The 22,274-nt window shown below is 37.8% G+C and overlaps 1 protein-coding gene across 4 annotated transcripts in view; it reads right to left on the bottom strand.

The window, feature by feature from the left end:
- The window catches only part of CAMSAP2 (calmodulin regulated spectrin associated protein family member 2), an 81,183-nt gene extending 59,010 nt beyond the window's left edge, over positions 1-22,173 (bottom strand). For all 4 annotated transcript variants that reach the window (XM_082287563.1, XM_082287564.1, XM_082287565.1 and 1 more), the window contains exons 1-2: positions 21,456-22,173; positions 8,724-8,983 (exon numbers count right to left, since the gene is read on the bottom strand). In XM_082287563.1, coding sequence (XP_082143689.1) covers positions 8,724-8,983; positions 21,456-21,594 — 399 coding nt within the window. In that variant the 5' untranslated portion in view covers positions 21,595-22,173. The remainder of the gene's footprint in view (positions 1-8,723; positions 8,984-21,455) is intronic.
- Positions 22,174-22,274: the final 101 nt, after the last annotated feature.

Raw genomic sequence — 22,274 nt, 5'->3', positions numbered from 1 at the left:
TAAAGAGAGAACGTCATCTATCTTTCAACAGCACTTAATTGGCACCTACTGCAGTTGTTTGTTGCTTAAATACCACTTACTCATATATTGAAGTAAATTGCAGTATCTTTTAATAATGTAACTAATACATCAGTTTCACATTTAAGAAACATGTCCCTATATAATAAGATTTCCTATTACATACTATATGTATTTAACAATTGCATCATGTAAAATTAATCTGATAACCTATTACATGCTTACCCAATATCTACATATTCTCTTTGCTTTTCTTGTAATTTTCTTCTTTTAAAGGCCAGAATATTTTTAACCTGCCACTGCTTTATCAAAACAGTTAAAAGAATTTCAATACACACTTCACATTCTATATAGTTATGTCATAAATACCGACTGCTGTGCCTTCTAAATTTTGTTCCAAACACCCAACTTAGATCTTATAAAAGCTCTTGCCATTTCAGCTTTAGAGGGATGTCATCAGTCTTGACAGCCGACTGATTTGGATCTCTGGCTACTGCTAGATGATTATATAAATTGTGCTAAATGTACCTTTATCCATTATTCTAAAATCATTAAGCTGCAGGATTTCTTTCTGACATACCCTTTACTAGTTTTTCCACTGGTCTTAGATTCATGGTTTGGGAAGGCAAAGGAATATACTGGGAGATATCCTTCGTCATGATCTTCTGAGACATGAGGGAAAACTGAACATCATTTACATTTATACTAGATAGTTAATTTGCTACAGAGCACTATTATAGTCAATTTATAACTTAAAATATTCAAAAAGATACCAGATAATCTTTTCATATAAGTCCTGGTTTATTTACATAGCACAAATTCTACCGGATTTTGCTTTGGCTGATTTGGAGATGCATGTCTGCAAGGTAATACAACTTCTTACTAGTTCATATAAACCAACCAGTTCAGAGAAAACCTACCAGTTCCTATAACAATGGGCATACACTGCTATTTACAGCATTTCCCTAACTGTCACACAAGAACATATACTATGGAGACCTTAAGATATTTTGCTCATTCAACCTTAGGAAAAGAAAATCTCATAATGTTAAATTCCATAGAGTTTGTAAGAACAAAGATTTTGTTGTGATACATCTACTGCGATGACAGAGTGTGTTCGCTGCTGATAAAGGCAGGCAGATTGCCAGGATTATGTGTGCAGATTAACAAATGCAGATTCAAAATGTTCTTTTGTACTAGACCGGAGCAGCTGCTGCATTTTGGGGAGTACAAACTGTATTCCTTCAACAGTCAGTGCGGTTTTGTCCCCTTGTTGCTGTGTGCATGTACTACACAGAGCTGGTAGTGAAGCTCTCCTTATGTTTACATGACAGACCCATACCTCCTGGTAAAAGCTGCTCACTATTTTCCATAATAGGAAGAAAGCAGTGCTCTTCAAGTCACTCCCTGCTACAACCATGTAAGATTTTTAGCTTTCTGCTATCCAGTACAAGGGTATTAAGAAAGATTTCTCTTCCTTACCATAATTCAAACAAACTGATGAAGAAATTCCTTCTAAGTAGTCTGTAAAACAATTCACAGATACATCTTTTCCTAATAGCTCAGTTACTGTGCTCCAAAATATACTTAACCCAGTAGAAGTAACCTAAACATTTATTTAAATAAACCTTTCCACATATTTAAAGATAGAAGGAAAGTTCACAGCCGCAAACCAACAGCCAAAAGCTGAACTACACTACATATAACAGTGCTATTGAAAGAGGAAGAAAATGTTCTTAAACTGTGCTTAATAAAATAGTCTTTCTTTCAAGGTTAATGAAAATACTTCCTGACCTTTTTAGAAAGCATTTTCTACGTGGTATCTGGCATTCTTTACGGACTTAATTTATGACATATTTCTTTCAAAATTTGTTCTTCCTTTTAACTAGTTTTCCTTTTGTGCTTCAGGAGTGGATTTTGGTCTGTTCTCAGGTGGCTGTTTTGGGGTCACCACCATCACCCCCTGTTTCTCCACCTCTCCCTCCCCACTTCTCCCCCCTCCCAGGGTAAAAGCAGCACAAGATGAAATAACAGCTCAGAACACAATCAGAAGCTCTTTGATTCAAAACTTGAGTTTGTTCAAGGCAGAAGAACAACAACTATTTTGCAAGGAAATGAACAAGATAAACAACAGACAATAATAATGCATTTCATTATTTTCTCACGAGAGGCATGAGACTTGACTTTGGGAGGTACTACCTTCTCTTGAGGTGCATTTAATTTCCTGTCATTATTCCAAAAGCAGCAGTTTGATTTAGTAGATCATGTATGTCAGTTGGAAGACGTATTGCAATATTCTCTCCTCATTTTAGTAAAAGATTAAATGTAGTTACCACAATTTTACATTAGAATAAGCATGAGAAAATGTGCTGCTATTTGTAAACATTTCCTACATTCAGCTGGCAAAGGCCAATGTAAGGCCAGCTCTATATACATCTGTATCCATCGAGGATTTTATGGCAGTTCTGAGAAGGTACTTTCAAGGCAATTCAGGCATCATTGTTTATTCAATAGCTCTGTATAACTGAAATCAACCCTACAAGAATTGTTAGAAAGAACAATCAGATTTAGCTACCTTCTAGGCAAGAATTCTCAGTAATACAAGTTTGAAATGCCAACTACGGTGCTGGAACCCTAAGACCGAAACACTATATAGATTTTTGTATTGAAATTAAGGATGCTGGAACAACAACAAAAAAAAAAAAAACAACAGAAAACCCAACTAAAATGAAAGCAGAGAAATCATAGACAGCCTTAGGGTTTTTAGCATTAGAGTTGCTGGAAAGGACCAGGAAAGCCTCCCTCCATTGTACTCTTTATAGACACAACTTGGTGTCAGGAGCTTTGCTACCTTCCACATTAGTTGCCACATTTGGTGCACAAGTTGAGCAAACAGCATTCCATGAAACCCAAAGGATGTTGCAGAGGCCTTTGTGGTTATCTCAGTCTTCCACAAATTTCTGATATGGATATACAGAAGTACTGCAAACCCCACTACAACTCACTGATAACCTGTATGTTTTGCACTCACTGAATGCTAGACAAACATACTGTAAAAAACATCCCAAGACACTGCTTCTATTTACATGACACAGGAAAAAAAACATTTTCTACATACAAGAAAAACATAATTAAATACAAGCAAAACAAAATACCCAGGCTATGAGTCAACAAACATGCTTGAAAAAAAAGCTAATAGGACATTAAGTCCTAAGTTAAAATGGTAAGTGCAGAATGAACTCTGTGGAGAGCTGCAGCAGTTACCATGGCCCAACTGTGAACTGGCATCTTGTGTGTGAGGGAGCCTGGTACAACATCACTGCAGCAAACAGGTGTTTGTGCAGTGCTAACTGCACATATGGTATATTTGACACATGGTATATTTGACATGGTAAGTCCAGCAAAAATACTGGATCCCTGTTTTCAAGCAAATGAGAACCTTACAGGGAATGTATGTGAAGAGACTAGAAATGGAACAAAAAATATGGAACCTCTAAAGATTAGATTATCCCAGCCCAAACCCACAGTAGACTGGTTCTACACAGCACATCAGACTCACTGAACTCAGGTTCTGTTTCACCACTATATTTGCTTATTACATTATTTTAATCTTCTGTGAAACATACTACTATCAAAGATGATTATATATCACAAGGCAGTTAGAATCTGGTGCTTTAACTAACAAATTATGGTATCTATGGTCTCAAGTCAAGTAACTGCAAATTCTTTTTATGTGTCTTCATCTAACAACTAATTTACAATAGCATGGAATGGAAACCTGTTGCATCATGCCTAAAACCAGAAAAAAAAATTCTTCAGGGCAGAAACCACATCTTACTTCTTTGTTCTGTGAACTGCTTAGTACACGTTGTATTGCTTTCCAGAGTTAAAGGAGCTGTACAGCCTGGAAGTACAGGGGCTGTAGCATGTAGCTGCAAGTAACCAGGTGAGCCACTGCAGCCCTTCCTCAAGGAGAAACACACTGCTGATGAAAGGCACTGTCATTTCCAATGAATGCAGTCTGCCAGGGAGACCAAAAGTCTGGACTGCAGGATGAGTTAATCACTTACTGTCTGTTATCTTACCCAGAAGGAGAGCCAGGTTCTGACTGTGGGTACATACACACCTAGCACTATCAATCCCCCTGTCCTCCAGCCTTCCACAGGAGTTTCGCCAGCTGTGATTAACTTCACAATTAGTTCTGCACAACAGAAAAGCAAAACTGGTGCAAAGGTCCCTGGACTTGCCTCTGCTCCCTCTTCAGGGTATTCACTTCAGTCAGCTCTTCTCTAGTCCTGGGAAATGAGTACCCCACGGCAAGTGGGCTACCGTTGGTGTGATCCTAGGGCCCAGCTTCCAGGTTACGTGCTCAAAAAAACTGCATTTGTGCTCCCTGAGATGCTGCCACATTGCAAACCACAAGAGCAGTAACTGGAAGAAACACAGATATTTGCCTCAAACCTGCACTCCTGATGACTACTAACTAGCTAATACAGGCACACCTAATTGTACCTCAGTTGTAGTCCAGATTCACAAACTGCTACAGCAAAATTATTGCCAGACTTCATCACAATAGACATCTTCAAGGAAGAAGGTAATTTACAGCTAAATGGACAAACAACTTAGATGACAGCACATTACTTTTTATATTTAAACCCCATGCACACAAAAAATGTCTCAGAATTAGGAAAATAGCAATTTTTATTCCTACCAGCTATTACGGACTTATTGCTGGGGTTTTGCAGGAGCCTCTCATTCCCTTTCCATCTTGGCTGAAAATTGTAGAATTTTATGAAGGATTTAGGTGTTACTTGATTAATGACAGTAATTATACATGGGTGCAAGTTTAAAGTAGCTGCTCAGCTGGTTAACTTTCTTGCAACACTTTTTCTGAACTGAGACTTCAACTTTTTAACAAAAGTTATCCTTTTTGATTATATTATGCTTAGCATGGCTTTTATACTTTTCCACTCTGAAAATATACAAAATATTTGTATGGCATATTTTCTTGGATATAGTATTTATACACAGGGTATTCCCTAACCTTTATCTAGTCACTAAATTTTATTTAAGAACTAAATATCTTAAAATGCCTTGCAAGTTAATGACTGTTTTTTGTAGTCAGCTGAGAACGTTCTATCAATATACAATAATAAGCTTAGAAAATAGATTTTTCTGGTGAAAATTTGGTAAAAGTCTGTAACATTACTGTATCTCTCCAGCCCCTAACAACATTGGTTTTAAACAGATATTCAAGGTTTGACATTATTACCCCTCAAGCCAGAAAATCCGGTAGTTTCAGCCCTGTCACATTAGGGACAGAAGTCCACTGCTGGGGTAGTTATGCAGTATCAGTTTCCCTGCAAAGTGAACTGAGATGCTGATTTTTTATTCCTTTCCTCACATGGTAGAAGTGCATTGCAGGGACTTGAGGGAAGGAAAGCATTTCTTAATTCCTCTCTGAATCTGTTTATTCTTCCCTGCACTTGAAGCAAATTGAAAGCGACCATATGAATACCAAGTGATCAGCCTGATTAAATATCAGAATTCTTGTAAAATGATTTGGCATGGAAAATAATTTATTCAGTTAATATAAAATTCTTGTTATAATGGAGAAAGTTTTAGAAAAGCCTCCTCTGACTTATCCCGTACGAAGAAATATATGTTTTTAAAACAAAGAGATCCAATGCTTATATGAGTAAAAATATGAAAAAATCCAAATTGCCTTCCTCTTTTGTATCTCATATTTGAAGGCTTAAGTCAGTTTGGGTTATGAAGGAAATACAAAATTAAAAAAAATAAATCAGCGTGGAAAAATAAATTTAAGCTTGACTTGAACAGCGATCTATGCATATTATAGCTGAAAGCATTAGAAAACTATTGCATCATTATCAGAACCGTGCTGAATTCTTCAGCTATTTCTGATTTCTATAGCAGGTCAAAATCTCACATTTCCATATGGGAGTGCCTGCTGAAGACAGATTTGGGGGTTTTTTTATGCATTGGAACTTGCCAACTGACATAAATATCTTTGCAAAATTTTTTAAACTTAGCTTCCATAAACTTCTTAAATATCAGATAATTCCTTTTGTACAGAAGTATAATTTCCAGGAGAAAAATACTCTGGTTCTTGGTTCAACACTTTCAATTCCAAGCTCTAGACTATTTCTGCACTGTCTGAAGTCTAGTGTAGCAGAGCTAAGACCAAATAAATTTCAACCAGAAGAGAAATAACATGGTATTTGGTTCTTTTGCTCCCCTACACCTATGTATGTACACACACAGAGAAATACATGAACATAGCATTGGCAGCCTCTCAGATACTAATGCAGCCAAGCCAGTCATGACTAAACAAGCAAAGTGCTGTCTATCCTGACTCCAGCACAAAGCAGCACATCCATTTGCTAGACTTTTCAAGAACTTAAGTATGTAAGGTGCCTCCTAGAAAAGTTCAACCTAAGAAAGAGAGAAGACCAAAATGCCTGCTTTACTAAATAGTCACATGTGAAGTAAGCCAACAATTAATCCCCACAGATGTCACTGTACAAACATCCAGTCCAAGGAATTCCAAGTCTGTTGGCCACAGCTACACATGTTATAATACACGTGTAAAATTAAAACATTCCATACTCAAACCTCTTTCCATAATTCCATTTTATAATATAATTTGCCCCTTTTCATCTAGGGAAAGTACAACACATCTGAGAAGATAACAAGAAATATCCTCTAACAAACACCAACATCTTTCTCCTATTCCTGGGGAAGACAGGCTAGCAAACGGAAAGACAACCACACTATTAAATTGCTCAAAATTACATTTTACATGGGTTTAACACAATCTGGTCTACTAGAGGAACATATGTGTTAATTACATGGGAAAACTTCTGTTCTACATAATTGAAAAAGAAAAATTATTCCATGCTCTAAAACAGGATATACATTTAAATTTGTAAGACTTTTAGAAACTGTGACATATGGAATAATAGGAAAAGGTACTGGAAGACATCAAGAGAAAAGACTGCCAATACTGCAACAGCCAGATTTGAAGCTCTCTGCCAACTTTACTAATAGTACAATAAGGAAAAGGGTTGAGGCTTTCCAATTAAAATATAATGCTGCTGCTATGAACTTGCATAGGAATGACAGCATGGTTTGACCAAGCAAAACTCTTGGGCTCAGGGTGTTAGTACTGAGTCTACAGTTTCACAGCCACTTTCTTGCTAGCAGTTGTTTAGGACAAGGCTGTGTTTCTGCCCAAGCCAGTTGTGTTCTCTGTCCTTGTCACAGCCCAGCTACCTGTCAGCTGACAACAGCAACAGTGCACCCATCTGTTACTGGTACTGGAGTGGGGACCAGTGCCCTGGGCACAGCAGGAACCTGGGGCTATCAACTGTTATGATGTTCATGCATCAATAACTGCCTGCTGACTATGCCTAAACAACACAGCAAAGAAACACACAAACGGCCCCACAAGCATGGGGGAAATAAATTAATATTGAAATGCATTTTATTACTAAAACAAAGATCAGCAAACCGAACTAGGGAATACTGACACCTTTTTTTTTTTCAACTGACAACTCTGGGAAGAGATGACTCTTACAGCTACTCTAGACAGGGATCAAATTAAAAGAATCAAATGGGGAGACCAAAGGCTCATAAATGCAAGTGAGTAACCTTATTTTCCTTCAGAGGCAAGAACAGAATAAAGTTCTGTAAAAACATAAACAGGAAGTTTGTTTGTTAAATGCTTTGACTTCTGTGAACATTAAGAACACTCCTAAACCACCCACAAATATTGCATGTGTCCTGCAAATTTTGCATCACTTAGAAACATAAAATTATTTAGATTGGAAAAGACCTCTACAATCACCATAGCTATATTAATTCCCACACACCTTCATTCTGGCAGCAGCTATGGGTCACTGCCCACAAATACTTTGTTCACTTCATTTATTCTTTAAATTAAGTATTAAATATAAATATAAAAAGGTGAACTTTAAAAATATTTCACTTTAAACATATTAGCATCTTATTCTATCATACTGCCATTTGCTAAACAAACATATGTAGACATCCTTTTTACAGTTAATTTTTTATAACACAGCCCCAAAGAAGAAAAGCCATAACTTAAGAGCTTACTAATAGAATCATTCCTCAGTTGAACTAATGTTTTAATTAGCAGTTGTATAAAGCAAAGACATATTATTAAAAGTATCCATGAAAAAATACCATTGTTGCATGTTTTACATTGACTTAATGTGCAACAGGTGACTATTCAATGTTATTAAGTTAAATTACCTAACACCAAAGCCTTTTTTTATTCAAGATTTTAAGCAAAGATTTCTGCCCAAGAAAAATGTTTACAGACTTTTCTAACACAGACATATTTACTCACAGTCAGTGCTGTAAAACTGAAATCAAAGTGATCATATTGTCACTGCTATATTTAAAAATGTAGCATTTGAACTAAGCAGGAAGATAGGTGTATTTTTGCATTAATACAGAAGAAATACACCTGCACTGACAGCTGATGAGAAGAAAAAAAACCCAAACCAAAACAATTATAAACTTCCCAGTAATGAATCCTATTGAACTCTTGACAAAAATACTTCAACATAATGATGCATTTTTAAAGACAGATCTGTAGGTATTGGGACTACACAGAGAGAGAGAAGAGATGTAACACACAAGCTCTGAACACTCACCATCTGAATTGGTTTTTTGTGAAGATCTCGTTCAGTCACCAACTTCTCTTGGTCAGTGACATAAAGGCCTTTTTGTGCCAGGGCTTGTATAACAGCATCATGACCTAGAAGTGGTTTTGCAGCATCACTCTTGAGAATAAGGCTCCCAGCACGACAGTAGAGCTCGGCAGACAGCAGCAAGTTAACAACAGGTGGTTTAATGTGCTCTTGGTCATACTGGTCTGTGTAAAATGGTTCTCGTAGTTCTTCTGGAACATTTTCTACAAAATAAAAAAAAGCACAAGTCAGTATCAGAAAGGACAGTTGGAGTACTAGGGGATTTTTTAAAAACTATATATGAACTCAAAACTATGTTCAAGAAAGCATAATCAAGGGGAGGCCAAAGTCTCCACCAGCAATTATATTATAAAGTACTGGGAAAAATTTAATACAATGGTAATATTTGAACTATAAATAGAAACTTAAGAAAAATTCCAAGTGTCTCACACTGCAAAGGCTACAACAGAAGACCAACCTGTGGTTTCACAGCATCATTACATTAAAATTTCTTGGCTTCTCCAAATACATGCCCAAACATTCTCATTTCCTTTGGCATAACATCATATAGGTCAGACATATAAAGGCAGAGCAACACCCTTTTAAACTCTGGACTCTATTACAATAACAAAATGGAACTGAAACATTATGTTTCAGCACAGAATAATTCAAGACAAAAAGCAGCCTTCTAGTTTCCATGTATGCAGGAGCATTTTGATTATTATACTGTCTATTTCAAAGGTCATGCATCACAGAATGATGACAATCCAGCAGTTAAGCATAAATATATGGGCTTTTAACTGAAATTAGAAGAATGGAGAAGGAAGAAAAAATATTATCAGTTTCTTTCTGAAAAAATACTGAGTTCTTATTGGCCTAGTTGTGTTACTGACTTCCCTTAAAATTGTGGTTTTCCTCCTTTTTCAGTGAGCTGGCTTAGCACCCACAGAAAGCTACGCAAGATTTTGTCAAATTTATGCTGAGATTTTAACTCCAAAATTAGCATTCCAGGACAATCCAACAGTTTTTTCAAATACTGTACATAACACAATACAGGCAGACTATATTTATAATTGTCTACCACAAAAGTAATAATTAAAAATTAATTAAATATAGTACTAGATCAAATTAAATTAGATCACAAGTCAAGTGGAAAATAACTTTCAGATTTTCAGGCATACACACTGCAAGATGCTCCATTTTCCTCCTGGAAGAATTTCATTCTCTATTGTTGTAAAATTAGTTAAGCCAACAACATTTATGGGATAAAGAGCATGTGATTCTTTTCCCAAGTCCAAATGGAAAAAGCCTGTTTAATTGCTAGAAAAAAAGATAAGTGCGTAGGAAAGCAGTGATGCAACTCTAAGTTCCTATTCCCTTTGCCTTCAGCTGGATAAATGGCTAAACAGACAAGGTTTGAATCAGTCTGGAGTAAACAGCCCAGTAAGGGTGGAGCAGGAGAAGAGAGAGAAAGAACAGAACATGCCATCACAAGATAATGACAGATCATCTTCTTCCTCATACATATTCTATTGCAGTTCATGTGCTTCCAAGATGGGCTTTGGAAGGTGCCAGCTGCCTTCTAGTTGTGAAAGAAGATATGCTTTATAGAGTGCAAAAAGTGAAAGAAATATTAACACATTCCTTAAATGCCAGAAGGATAGTAGGAAAGGGTAAGCTATTGCTGATTCTTTTCCCAATTCAGAGTATCAAGTGAAAGAGAGGTATAGTTTGTAATTTGCTTAAACCATGAGCCTACATTTGGCAAGAAAACTGACAGCTCTGCTTTAGAATACAGATCAAAATATACCCTCAGCACAGCTACTCTGACCTTTAAAACACAAATCTAATGTCTAACAGGCCTACTTTTTTACAAGATGATATTAAAACCGCTAACAAAAATATCTCCCAGTGTCAGGAAATGACATTTCCATCTTCTCTTGCACTTCCCAAATTCACCTACTAACTACAGGATCTAGAGTCATCCAGTCCAACAAAAGGCATTTCTAACTGAGGATCTCAGAGCTGCTAGATACCTGCTTCCCCAGGTATTGTTTTCATCTATCTCAAGCCTACCTGACCTTCTTTCTTTTCCCTCTTTGTCCACACATTGTCTATTTAAACATTAGGCTTGTTATTTCTGAAGTCCCTAATGATCCATTTCCACTTCAGTATCAGGAGCTCAATTCTCATCAGGACTTTATCCTCTGCAACTCCAAATGCCAACTCTTAAAGCATCTTTATGCTATTTCTTCAAGATAGAGAGGATTAGAAAACATTTTTTGTAAGTATCTCACAATGCTCACACAGCAGATTTTGCTTTTGAAAAAACAGAAAAAAAACCCCACAACAAAAACCCAACCCAACCAACCAAATAAAAACCCAAACCAAAATCCACACACCCATGTTTTGAAGCAGATGAGAATTTAAATGGGGATGGGAGGAAACAGGGAGGAACCGATAAAGCCATTTTTAATTTCTTAGAAGATCTAAAAAAGCCTCATTCCCATATGAAAAAAAACCAAACTCTTGAGGCAGGAGTACTTAGCTACACATAAACAGAAGTCACATACTCTGTGGTTCAGATTCACTGAAGACAATGACAGATTTCAAGTCTGAAAATTTGAGCCAGAAGAGAAATCTCAAGACAGTAAATAACAAACTCAATGCCTGTTATTTCTTGTCTTCTGTATCACTGAAGCACATCCTAAAGTGACAAGATGAAATAAATGCATTTATCATGAAAGAATGACAACCACTGCTGGGATTTAGTAATTAAAAACTCAATACAGAAAAAAAAAAATCGACATTATGACTAGCAAAGGCAAATAGAATTATTTATAAAGCTTAGTTCTGCTTCTGAAAATACAGAAAAAGACAAAATGACATGTATGTCATTTCTTTTACTTCACTGGTGTACACAAAAATAAATCTGGAAAAAAACCTCATTGGTCTTTGTAAAAATATAACCAGAAAAGAAATGTATTAGAAAAACAGAATACAGAAACAAAGGGCTAGGAAGAAAAGCTGTGGCTGCAGACATATTCTGAATGTATAAAAAGTGTGAAAGCATACAAACAAGGAATCTCTGGTGCAACAAGATTAGAATTCTTTACAAAAATTCCTGCCAGAGTTCCCTCTGCACAGGCAGAAACACGGGAATTTCCCCCACTCCATAACATATATTGAACTGTTTGATACCAGAATAGGCCTTGATAGAAGATTCAAACTGTGTTCTCATGTTAGAGTTTAAAAAGAAAACAAAAAACCCCCACAGAGATAGGTAACAGACAGAGAAAACTCTATCTCGGAGTAGAAGTCCTTCCAGAATTGGCATGTGCTGCCTCTGGAGTCTTGTGGCAGGGAATTATTTCAAGGCTACATCCAGTTTTCAGCAGATTATCAGAACAATCAGTAGGGTCAAAAGCCTTTATTACCAATTCTGTCAGGACTAGAGATTGTTAAACAGGCTCTGTTCAGTAGAGAAGAATCTTAACACTAATCCCTGATATGTGCATTTTACCAGTCATTCCTTTGCCCAGCTGACAAGAGGAATCTTTCAGATTAAACTCTGAGGTAAATGACCCATGTTAAAAGAAATACCTTGTTGCACCTATTGCCATAAAGTACCACCTGACCTTGAAATCCGTGGTAATTACGTTAGAGGGGTGTCCTGCTGGACACATAAAATGCAGGTGAGACCGGGATAGTGGGTGCAGTGCTGGAGAGAAGGTGGAAGATCTACCTGCACTCTTCCAGCACCAACAGGTTTTGGAAACATGGACTTGGACAAAAGGCAGTGGTCACAGGCTGATGCAAGGAAAAAGTTTTTCAAGAGAGACCACCAGAGTATAGGTACAGGTTGCCTGGGGACCCAGCTGTGAAACCATCCACAGGGACTTTCAAAACTGTGGACAAGGCCCTGAGAAACCTCTTTGAACTTTGAGGCTGCCTCTTCCTGGAGGAGGAGACTAAACTAGATGACCACTCTATTTTTTTCCTAGAATTGTGAACAGGACTACAAATTTTAATTTTGGAAATAATTCTGACATTTTGAATTTTGTAAATATTGTACTATGAAGAGAATAAATGAAGCTAATGGGCAAGTTCAACACACAGAGAAAGGAACAAAAAAGTATAATACCACATTAGCCCAAAACTGTAACTCAAATTTAACAATCAGGCTAACTTCAAGAAAGTAATCAACATATCTTCAGGTAATTTTTCATAAATAATCAAGGAATCAAGAGTCCTGCAGATGCTCTTTTTAGAGAAAAAAAAAAATTTAAGAACTAAAGGGCTTACTCAAAGCTTTAAAGCAAACACAGGATTATTATTACTCCCTGTTGTGGTTTAACCCCAGCCCCAACTAAGTGGCCCAGCTTCTTGTTCTTTACCCCGCTTCTCCCTGGTGGGATGGGAGGATAGGGAAGAGAGCTGGAAAAAGGTAAATCCTGCAGGCTGAGATAAAAACAGTTTAATAATTGAAACAAAGTAAAATTATTATAAAAATAATAACAATGAAAGGGAAAAAGAGAGAGAGCCCATTCCCAAGCAGCAATCAGCCCCTCCCAGCCAACTCCCCCAGTTCATCCTGAGCACAACAGCCATGGTTTGCAACATCCCTGTGGCCAGCTCAGCTCAGCTGTCCTGGCCACACTCCCCCACAGCTCCTCCTGCACCTCCTCGCTGGCACGAGGCTCTGAGAAGTCCTTGACTTAGAGAAAGCACCACTGAAGAAACAACTGAAACACCAGTGTGTTATCAACAGTGCTCTCACACTGAGTCCAAAACACAGCACTGCATCAGCTACAGGAAGAAAATTAACTCTATTCCAGACAAAACCAGAACACTCCCCACTGTGAGAGAGAAATGCAACTTAATTTTCCATTTAAACAGACCATTTTAAAGGGAAGGAATGGTCTAAAAATAATTCATGCATACCACTACTGAATTTACTTTTAAAAGTTGCTTTATAAAAAACCCTCTCTGCTCAGATAAGTAAGAATTACTCCTTGGAAGACAGTATGAATTCCTCCTTTGGAAAAAATTACTTGTATTAGTGTGAAAAGTCTAAACTTTCTTTAAAAACACATTGCTTCTTTGGTAAAGTTTCCATGCTTCTACACAGATGAATACAATCCTTTACACACCTATTGAGTTTTTCAAGTTTGTATCAGGGAATGATTTCAGATTTATGAATGTTTGCCTTAAGAATGTCCAAAAGCTTAGAAGTCTTTGTCAACGTGGTCTCCATGTTGTTTGTTTGTTTTGGGTTTTTTTAATTCCTGAGGATAATATAAACAAGTTAAAATATTTTACCATGGGCTTTCTAATTAAAAGATGGGAGCCACAAGGCCACATTAAGTCTCAGCCTAGAAAACTTCCTCTCTAGAGCTTACTGACATCAATGCACAAAGACATTAAGAAGAAAAAATTATTTGCAGAAGACTGAGGTTTAAAACAGAATTATTTAATGAAAATTCTAATACCTTTAACCACTTTCTAGTCCAAACTAGTAGATGAATATATGTCAAATCTTAATGGACTTGACAGTTTTCTGCAGGTCAGCAAAGGTATGCTTTTGCCATGAAGTAACCATGCTGTTACCTCATTCAGACTCCCACTTGCCAACAAGGATTCTGGTGGCACATTTACAATCTGGGCACAAGACAGCAGAGCCTGCACAGAAGTCAGGAGTCTGAGAATTGAAAACAGGTCAGAGAAGAAAGAATTATATTATTTAACTTCTGGTGAATTTTTGTATTGGACTCAATAGAACAGAGACATTTCAGTTTACTATTTTATTTTGGAGACACCATCAAGAAACAAGATTTTTAATCAGGAAGTGGAAAACAAAATGAGAGAGTAGAAATTACAAAATCATTTTTACTTTTCGGTTTGTTTAATCAGTCTGCCACTTCGATTGTTCTTGGCTAGTAGGGTGTAGGTGTACTTCTGTCTAGAGACAAGTATCTGAAAGGCCAACATCTATAAATTTACAGCATGCTCAATTTCAGTATAACCATTCTTAACTTTGTCCACCTTGCCAAGCTGAACTTGAGAGATTCTTGAATTTACCTTCACAGAAATACATCAGAACTTACATCACAGAATAAACAGATCCTCCCCTCCTGCCTCTAGATTCCACAAAAATAGACCATTATCCACTGCTTCAACAGCTGTTCTGCACTTAAAAGGGATTCCTCATTCAAAAAAAGAAACAAAAGACCAAAAAAACCCCAAACCAAACCAAAACAAACAAAAACACCAAAAACAAACAAACCAACCAAACAAGCCCCAAACCTTTTAAGGAAAAAACATGCAGAGACTCTACTTTCATAGCCTAAACAGTCTTTAGTTATTCTTTGAACACAGAAAATCACGTAAGAAATGCTCTATTAATTGTCACACTATTTATCTATCCCATCCAATATTCTGTCTTCAGTAGCACAACAGGAAGTGCTCCTCACAAAACCTACAAAATGTATCTGGTACTGGCATTTCTTATTAAAATGGGAGGATTAGCATCTAATTTACTAAAACCTGTGTATTGATTCAGGTTTTAATAAACAAAATAATGACTTAGAATTAACCCTGGCAATAAGGGGATCAATTTTCATTAACATAAACACCTTCAGAACTTATTTTTGGGAGAGGCAAGTTATGAGAAATGTAAAGATAATAGTATAATTATAACCCTATCTCACCCAGCTAGCACCTTGATGACTATTACAGACAAGTTATGATTTAAATAGCCTATGGAGTATGGAAAAAACTCTTTCAGAAATTTAGAGATGAACATTTCTTGAACTATTACTAGGCTTTATTAAGCCAAAGAAAACTTTTTGCCAGTCATAAGTAGATAGAAGTGAACGGACACATCTTCTTTGGTGTCTGGCTTACAGGTTCACTTAGTGTAAGACTGCTTTTAACTGAATAAAAGAAAACATATTGGAAACAGTTAGAACTATACAAATCTTACATTTGGCAAATAGATTTCAAACACTACATTTCAACGCTGCAGCAGAAATGTTTATTACTACCACCTAATCCAGTAATAATGTATTGTCCAATTGTTCAAAATAAAAAAGAAGGGGGAGGAAGAAGAACTCACTCTACTTTTCTTATGAAGTCTTGAGAGTTTTTCACTTCTATCCTCATTTTCCAGAATGATCACCAAAACAATCATTCAGAGCTCTCAGTTAGCAGAGCAAGTAGTTAAAAGTTACTAATTTCAGGAGTGGAATTGTATCCAGTTGTGCTCATTAAAATCCACCAGCTAGCTGTAGAATGGAAATTACGTAAGATCTCATATTGAAAAAGTGATACATTCCTGATCAATAGCATACAAATAGCCTTCAAGTTTGAGTGAGCCGCCTTTAAACATGGAGTCACTAAAGTAACCCAACACATTACCCTAAATCATAGGGTGAAGAGGAAAATTTTAAACTATAACTGAAGTAGTAATTGCAATGGTGGTCAAAAAATACAAAGAGAAACCAGGTATAGGGAGAAGAAATATATTTCACCTCATCACCTGAAACTGGTGAGCATTTGGCTACAGTCTCTTTGTTAGATCTATTACATTCTGCAGACAAGCACTTACAGCTGTAAAGGCATAAAGGCTCAAAACAGGCTCAATGGCAGAGTCACTGAAAGAACAGATTCTATACCCCAAAGGAGGTCCATCATGTACTGCCAATCCTGCAACTATCATCTTCCTGATCACCTTCCTGCACATTTGTACATACACAGTCCACAACTTCAGAGGACTCTGCTAAACCCAACAGATCCAAAAGCTCATACAATTTTACGTATTTACTTTAAAAAAAGTGACCTACTATGTTACAAGTGTGTTCTACAGAAAGGAGTGATACAACACTTTCCAAGTAAAACATCTCAGTAGATGATTTGTCTAATGCACTGATTTTAGTAGGACTGACTGAAGTATCAATTTGTCAGCAACTATTTTAGAGAGCTGATGGAATCTATAAAAAAAATTTCTCACAAGAATCTCAAACATTTGTTTTTGGACTCCAAACTCTTCTACAAGGTTTTGCTACTGCCAGACTGAATAAAAGTGAAGAAATTAGGTCTGCCAGAAAAAGATTAAAACATGTTCTGGCCTGCAACACCCAACGTAACAGATGAGAGTATTTAGCTACAACTTGTTTCTGTCAGATACACAGCGCTCATTTCCCCCCTTCATGGTTCTACTGGCAACATGTGCAAAGAGCAGTAAGCAGCCACACATGAATTCTGAAAACATTAATCATCAGGAAAAAGCTATTTTTAAGTTTCTTGGGTAATATTTAGTTGCAAATTATGCCATTTGTAACCCATTGCTTCAAACACCTATAAAGGATACATTTAATGTTAAAAAGTATGTGGACTATTTTATTTTCACTTCAGAAAACACAACAATGTTTAGGACAATTGCTCAGACTTGTGCATCTTCTATTTAGCTTTTCATTTATGCCTGTCCAAAAAAAAAAAAAAAAAAAAAAATCTCATACTAGCCAGTGAAATGTATTACTGTACCAGAATAATATGTTGCATGGATAGTAAAGCAGCAACAGATTTAACCTGACTTTAGAACTGTTCACATAATTTTCTGAGAATCATACACGGATATTCTTAACTTAGTAACTAAAAATTGGATGAAAAGCTGTGCGAAAACCCATTTTCCAAGAGTACTCAGATACCCCCTACCAAATGGGAAGAACATTGTCTTCCATGTACTTCCAGGTTCAAGAACTCATATCTTTAGTCACACTAGACAAGGTTGTAGAGAAGTGATTCCAAGGTACAAAAGGATTTGAAAGCACTTTGGAGGACAAAATTACAATTCAAGATAATTTCAATAAGTGGAAGAAGTGGCTTGAAAAGAGGATGCAGTTATGTAAGTATAGCTGCAAAGCTGGAACCTATAACAGTACAATTACAAGCTGGGAACAACTGAGTAGGCAGCAGTTCTGCAGAGAAAGATACGGAGCTACAGTGAATCACGGACTGCATGAGTCAACAATTCTAGGCTGATGCAGAAATGGCAAACATCATATTTTAATGAATAAATCAGAGTATTATAGGTTGGAAATATGAAGTAATTTTTTTAATTTACCTTGTACTGGTAGTGGTTTAGCTGGACCATTAGATCCAGATTAAAGTACAGAGCTCACGCAAACCAACCACAGGAAAAAACTACATGAAAAACCAACAAAAAAACCCCCCAAACCAACCCTTAATAAGCACAGAGAGCAAAAAGGTTTGACTTACAAAAAAGAAATAGAAGTCTGTTTTGTCTAAATAATGTTACAGACATTGCTTTTATTATATGAAAGGTGTTATAAAAAGGTAAGGTGCCCATCATTCTCACAAGCACCAGGGAAAGGGTAAGTAATGGCTTAACAATGTAGCAAAAGACATCAAGATTTTGTTTAAACATCTAAAGATAAATAAGGTCCAAACTGACTAGTAGACATACTGTGGGATCTCTATAATTAGAGATTGTCAAAAAACAGGCTAAACAAACAACTGTCAGGAATGATGTATATTTAGCTCAGTCTGTCTTTAGGATGGCGGACGGATAACAAATTTTTCAGGGACACTTTCTATTACTATAGCAGACTGAGAAGGCAAAACCTTCACATTCCAAAATAATGAAATCCACTTCTGTTGCTTTAGAAATAAAAAGGACACAGAGTAACACAACATCAAGTCATTTTTCAACTTATTCCTATGAAGTAAGTCCCATTATACTTTGAAGTTGAAGGCTAGACTGTCTATACAGTTCATCCAGTTTTCTGGGAAGAAATTTTTCTATACTGAAATGGTTAACTGCCAGCATTGGGAGACAGGGCTGAAATTTAGTATTTGCAGATTTAATGTCTAAGGTCAAACATTCCCCCTTTTATACTTTACACTTGTTAATTTTCCCCCTTTCAGTTACTGCAAGTTGGTATTACAATTTGGTTATTACGAAACATTTAATCTGACACGTCCTAACACTGATATATTGTCTCACAGCAAAACACCAAGGCACAAAATCCTACACACCCTCAACACTTAGATATGAATTCCTTCTTCAATCAGTATTTCTTAAACAATTCTTCATACGAGATGCCTTCAATATGACTGCTAATACATTCTTACTCTCATATGACACCTCACTAATAAGACAACTTCTTTTGACCTTCCTCTATTCTGGCCAAACTCTATAGTTGCAGTTTCACCAAGGACAACAGCAACAATTTGTCTCTTGGTTTTTGTACATAGGTATCAATGAAACATCAAAAGCCATTACTAGTGTTAATGAATAGTACCTATTTCAAAGTCTTTTTGTAAGAGCAAATTCACAACATGTAGCCAAGCTGTATCCACAACTCTGATTGTATTGAAACATGCTTTTAAGAGTGTGAAAGCCGTCCACTGAAAGATGTACCCCTTTGATACATAAAGATTTATATTTCTTTAATGGATACATGATTGTAACAACCTCTGCTTGTCACTAATCAAAGTGAACTGCATTACTTTGTTTCATAGATGGTAGGGAAAAACCCTTCCCTTCCCCTGCGCAGTTAGGGAACTTCAATACTTGAAGGATAAAAAAAATTTGAAATAAGATGTGGCATCCATAAACACACTATCATCGTTTGTATTTCCTCTGTAAAAATGTATATAGCAATAGTTAGAAGACATGACTGAGGCTGTGATCTATTCCCCAGAACTAAAATAATTTAACAAACCCAAACTTCCTTCCTTCTTGGAAAAGGTGAAGGTCAGTTCTTCTGTTTCACTCCAAGTATAAAGGAAGCATTTGTACTGCAGACATGCAAGTCCTGTATACCGTTTGTCCCTACTTCAGCCACAAACTCTTCTTTGAAGTTTCTAGTTATATTAACCTAGTGGAAGAACTGGGACCAGAAACACTACAAATGTCTGTGCTTATCTCTCTTCCTACTGTTACATTACTTGCAGTGTTTAGAGAGCAGATGGACCAATTATCCCCTCTAATCATGTTTCATTCAAGCATCTCAGAACAGACCCAGTAATGAAGAGAAAGAGCAAAGGAATTTGTTTTGGATCACACTTTCTATAGAAAGTAGCAGAAAAGTACCCTGCAAGTGGCTTCACACATCCAATAGAAACTCAACCAATATAAACCAAGACATTTCAACCATAGGTTGAGAATCTGTCAAACTCCAGTAGAAAAAAGTTTTCAGGTTAGAAGTCTGGGTTATATAATAGCACAAGCATTGTACACTCAGAATCCCATGAGTAGATCCTATAGAACCAAGCTACCTAAAAATATAATGATCTCTGAAAATGTTGAATTAAATACTTCCAAGAATTTTCTCTACAATTTTACCTTTCATATCTGCATAGTTAATAAAGGCATATATCAAAATATTACTTGTCCAGGTTTCACAAAGAGAAGTAAGTAGAGTTTATCAACAAATCTTTATATGGAAACAGTATTCTGATATTTTCTTTCTTTTTGAAGTGATGCACTCACTGAAATTTCACTAGATTCAAGCACAAGATTTAAAAGTGGCTTTTTGGAAGCATCATGTCAAATATCATGAATTCCCAGAAGCATCATAAAGACATGCCTTTAACCCTGGCTAAATACATAATAGCACCCTGCCCCTAAATGTAAGAGGTGCAAAATTCCATAAGGAGGAACCTTTTCCTGTTATTTTACAAAAAACAGAGGCAAAAGTAATGATTTTTGATATCTACCTCACCTTTCAAAAAAACACATTCTTTTTAATCCACAGAAAATTAAATTATTACTAAACTACAGCTATACTGAAACCAAAAAACACAAACAATAAGCAAACAACCCCACCTCCTCCCCAAAAAACTAAAAAAAAACAAAACCAAAACCAAAACAAAACAAAAAATCACAAACAAACAAAAAAACAAACAAAAAAACCCCTCAGCTTGGTAAATTTTCAAAACGCCTCCCTCAGAAGACCTCTGCAAGTCTGGTATTCCTCAAGGCCCAATAATGTTTCAGGCACAGAATAATAGGTCTGGTATTCCTCAAGGTCCAAGGTTTTCAACGACAGAGCCCTGATGCCTTTTGGAGGCATTACAAATCGATTCCATTTACACTTACAGACAAGGAGAGCCTTCTGTATTGTGCAGGCCAAATCCTGGCATTAAATGCTCTTTTTCCTGAAACCCTTCTTATTGCTAAACCATTCAAATGGCTACAGGCTACTGTCACACATGTCAAAACTAAGAGCACGCACCCATTTCCATTGCTAGTCCCCAATTCAGCTCCTAAGCAATAACAGGAAACATTTCAAGATGACAGACAAACGCGGATTGCTGGGTTTTTTTCGCATGGTAGAAGTGTGACCCGAGTAATAAATAAAACACCCTTTAGAGAGATCGATTCACTCAAATAAAATTATATTATCGCCACTACACAAAATTTACTTGCTGATAGAAACAGTGGGACTACTCCAAAAAGACTAAGTGTAATTAAGGAAAAACAAAAGAAAAACAGAAATACCTACAAGGGTTAAGGGATCTTAAGGATAAGGGAACAGACCAAAAGCATTTCCCACACATCTCCCCCCTCCTTCTCAGCTCCTCAGGGAATGGCTCGCACGTCCTCAGTAGCGAAGCAACCAAGCAGGAACCAGCATCAAAGAAAGAGAAGAAGGAGACGCCACCTACCTGTCCCAAAGGCTTTGGCCACCAGCCAGGCCAGATTACAGGCGATTTTCGCTCGGGAGAAATCATAATGGTCAAAGGGTTTGATGGCAGGAACAATGAAAGTCTTCCTCATCTCCTTGGCGTCTGCGGCATCCCCCATCTTCTCACAGGACCCCCAGCAATTCAGAACTTACATGGTTGTTTCTCCGTCCTCCTCCCACGGCCGGGAGAGCCGGCTGTAAATACGCCGACAGCAGCTGAGGGCAGCGCCGGACCCAGCTGTCCGTAAAGGGCTAACACCGCCTCCCGCCTTTCTCTGCACAGGAATGTAGCCGAGCCCGAGTGTCCTCTTCTTCTTCCTCCTCCTCCTCGCTCTTTGTCTCAATTCACGCACGCCGCCGTCCCTCCGCCTCCGAAAAAATGCCCCCGGCGGCCCCGGCCCCGCGTTCCCTGGGGAGACCCTGCGGCCAGGGCTGGGCGCCCCAGGCGGCCGCCAGCCCCCCGGCCCGGGGCGGGAGCCGCCGGCAGGGCCCCCGCAGCCGCCGTAGGCCGGGACGCGGCCCTTCCCAGCGCCGGGATGTCAAAACGCCGGGGTCCGGCCCCAAAACGCCGCACAGCCCCGCACCGCCCCAGCGGCGGCCTGTGCGGACCGGGAGCAGAGCCGGCTACCCGCCACTGCCCGGCGGCCCCGGCGCCCTCCGGCCGGCGCCCCACTCCCCGCGCCGCTCGGCGATGCCGCTGCGGTTCTCCACCCGCGGCTGCCGCACTGGACGGGCGAAGGCGGCTGCGCATGTGCCACCAGCGCCTCCCCGCCCGGGCGGGGCGGGAGCCTGAGGGGCA

Source organism: Coloeus monedula, assembly GCF_965178545.1.
Source record: "Coloeus monedula genome assembly, chromosome: 9".
Lineage (NCBI taxonomy): Eukaryota > Metazoa > Chordata > Aves > Passeriformes > Corvidae > Coloeus > Coloeus monedula.
The sequence above is the reverse complement of the archived record's forward strand: the minus strand, read 5'-3'. Positions and strand labels throughout refer to the sequence as shown.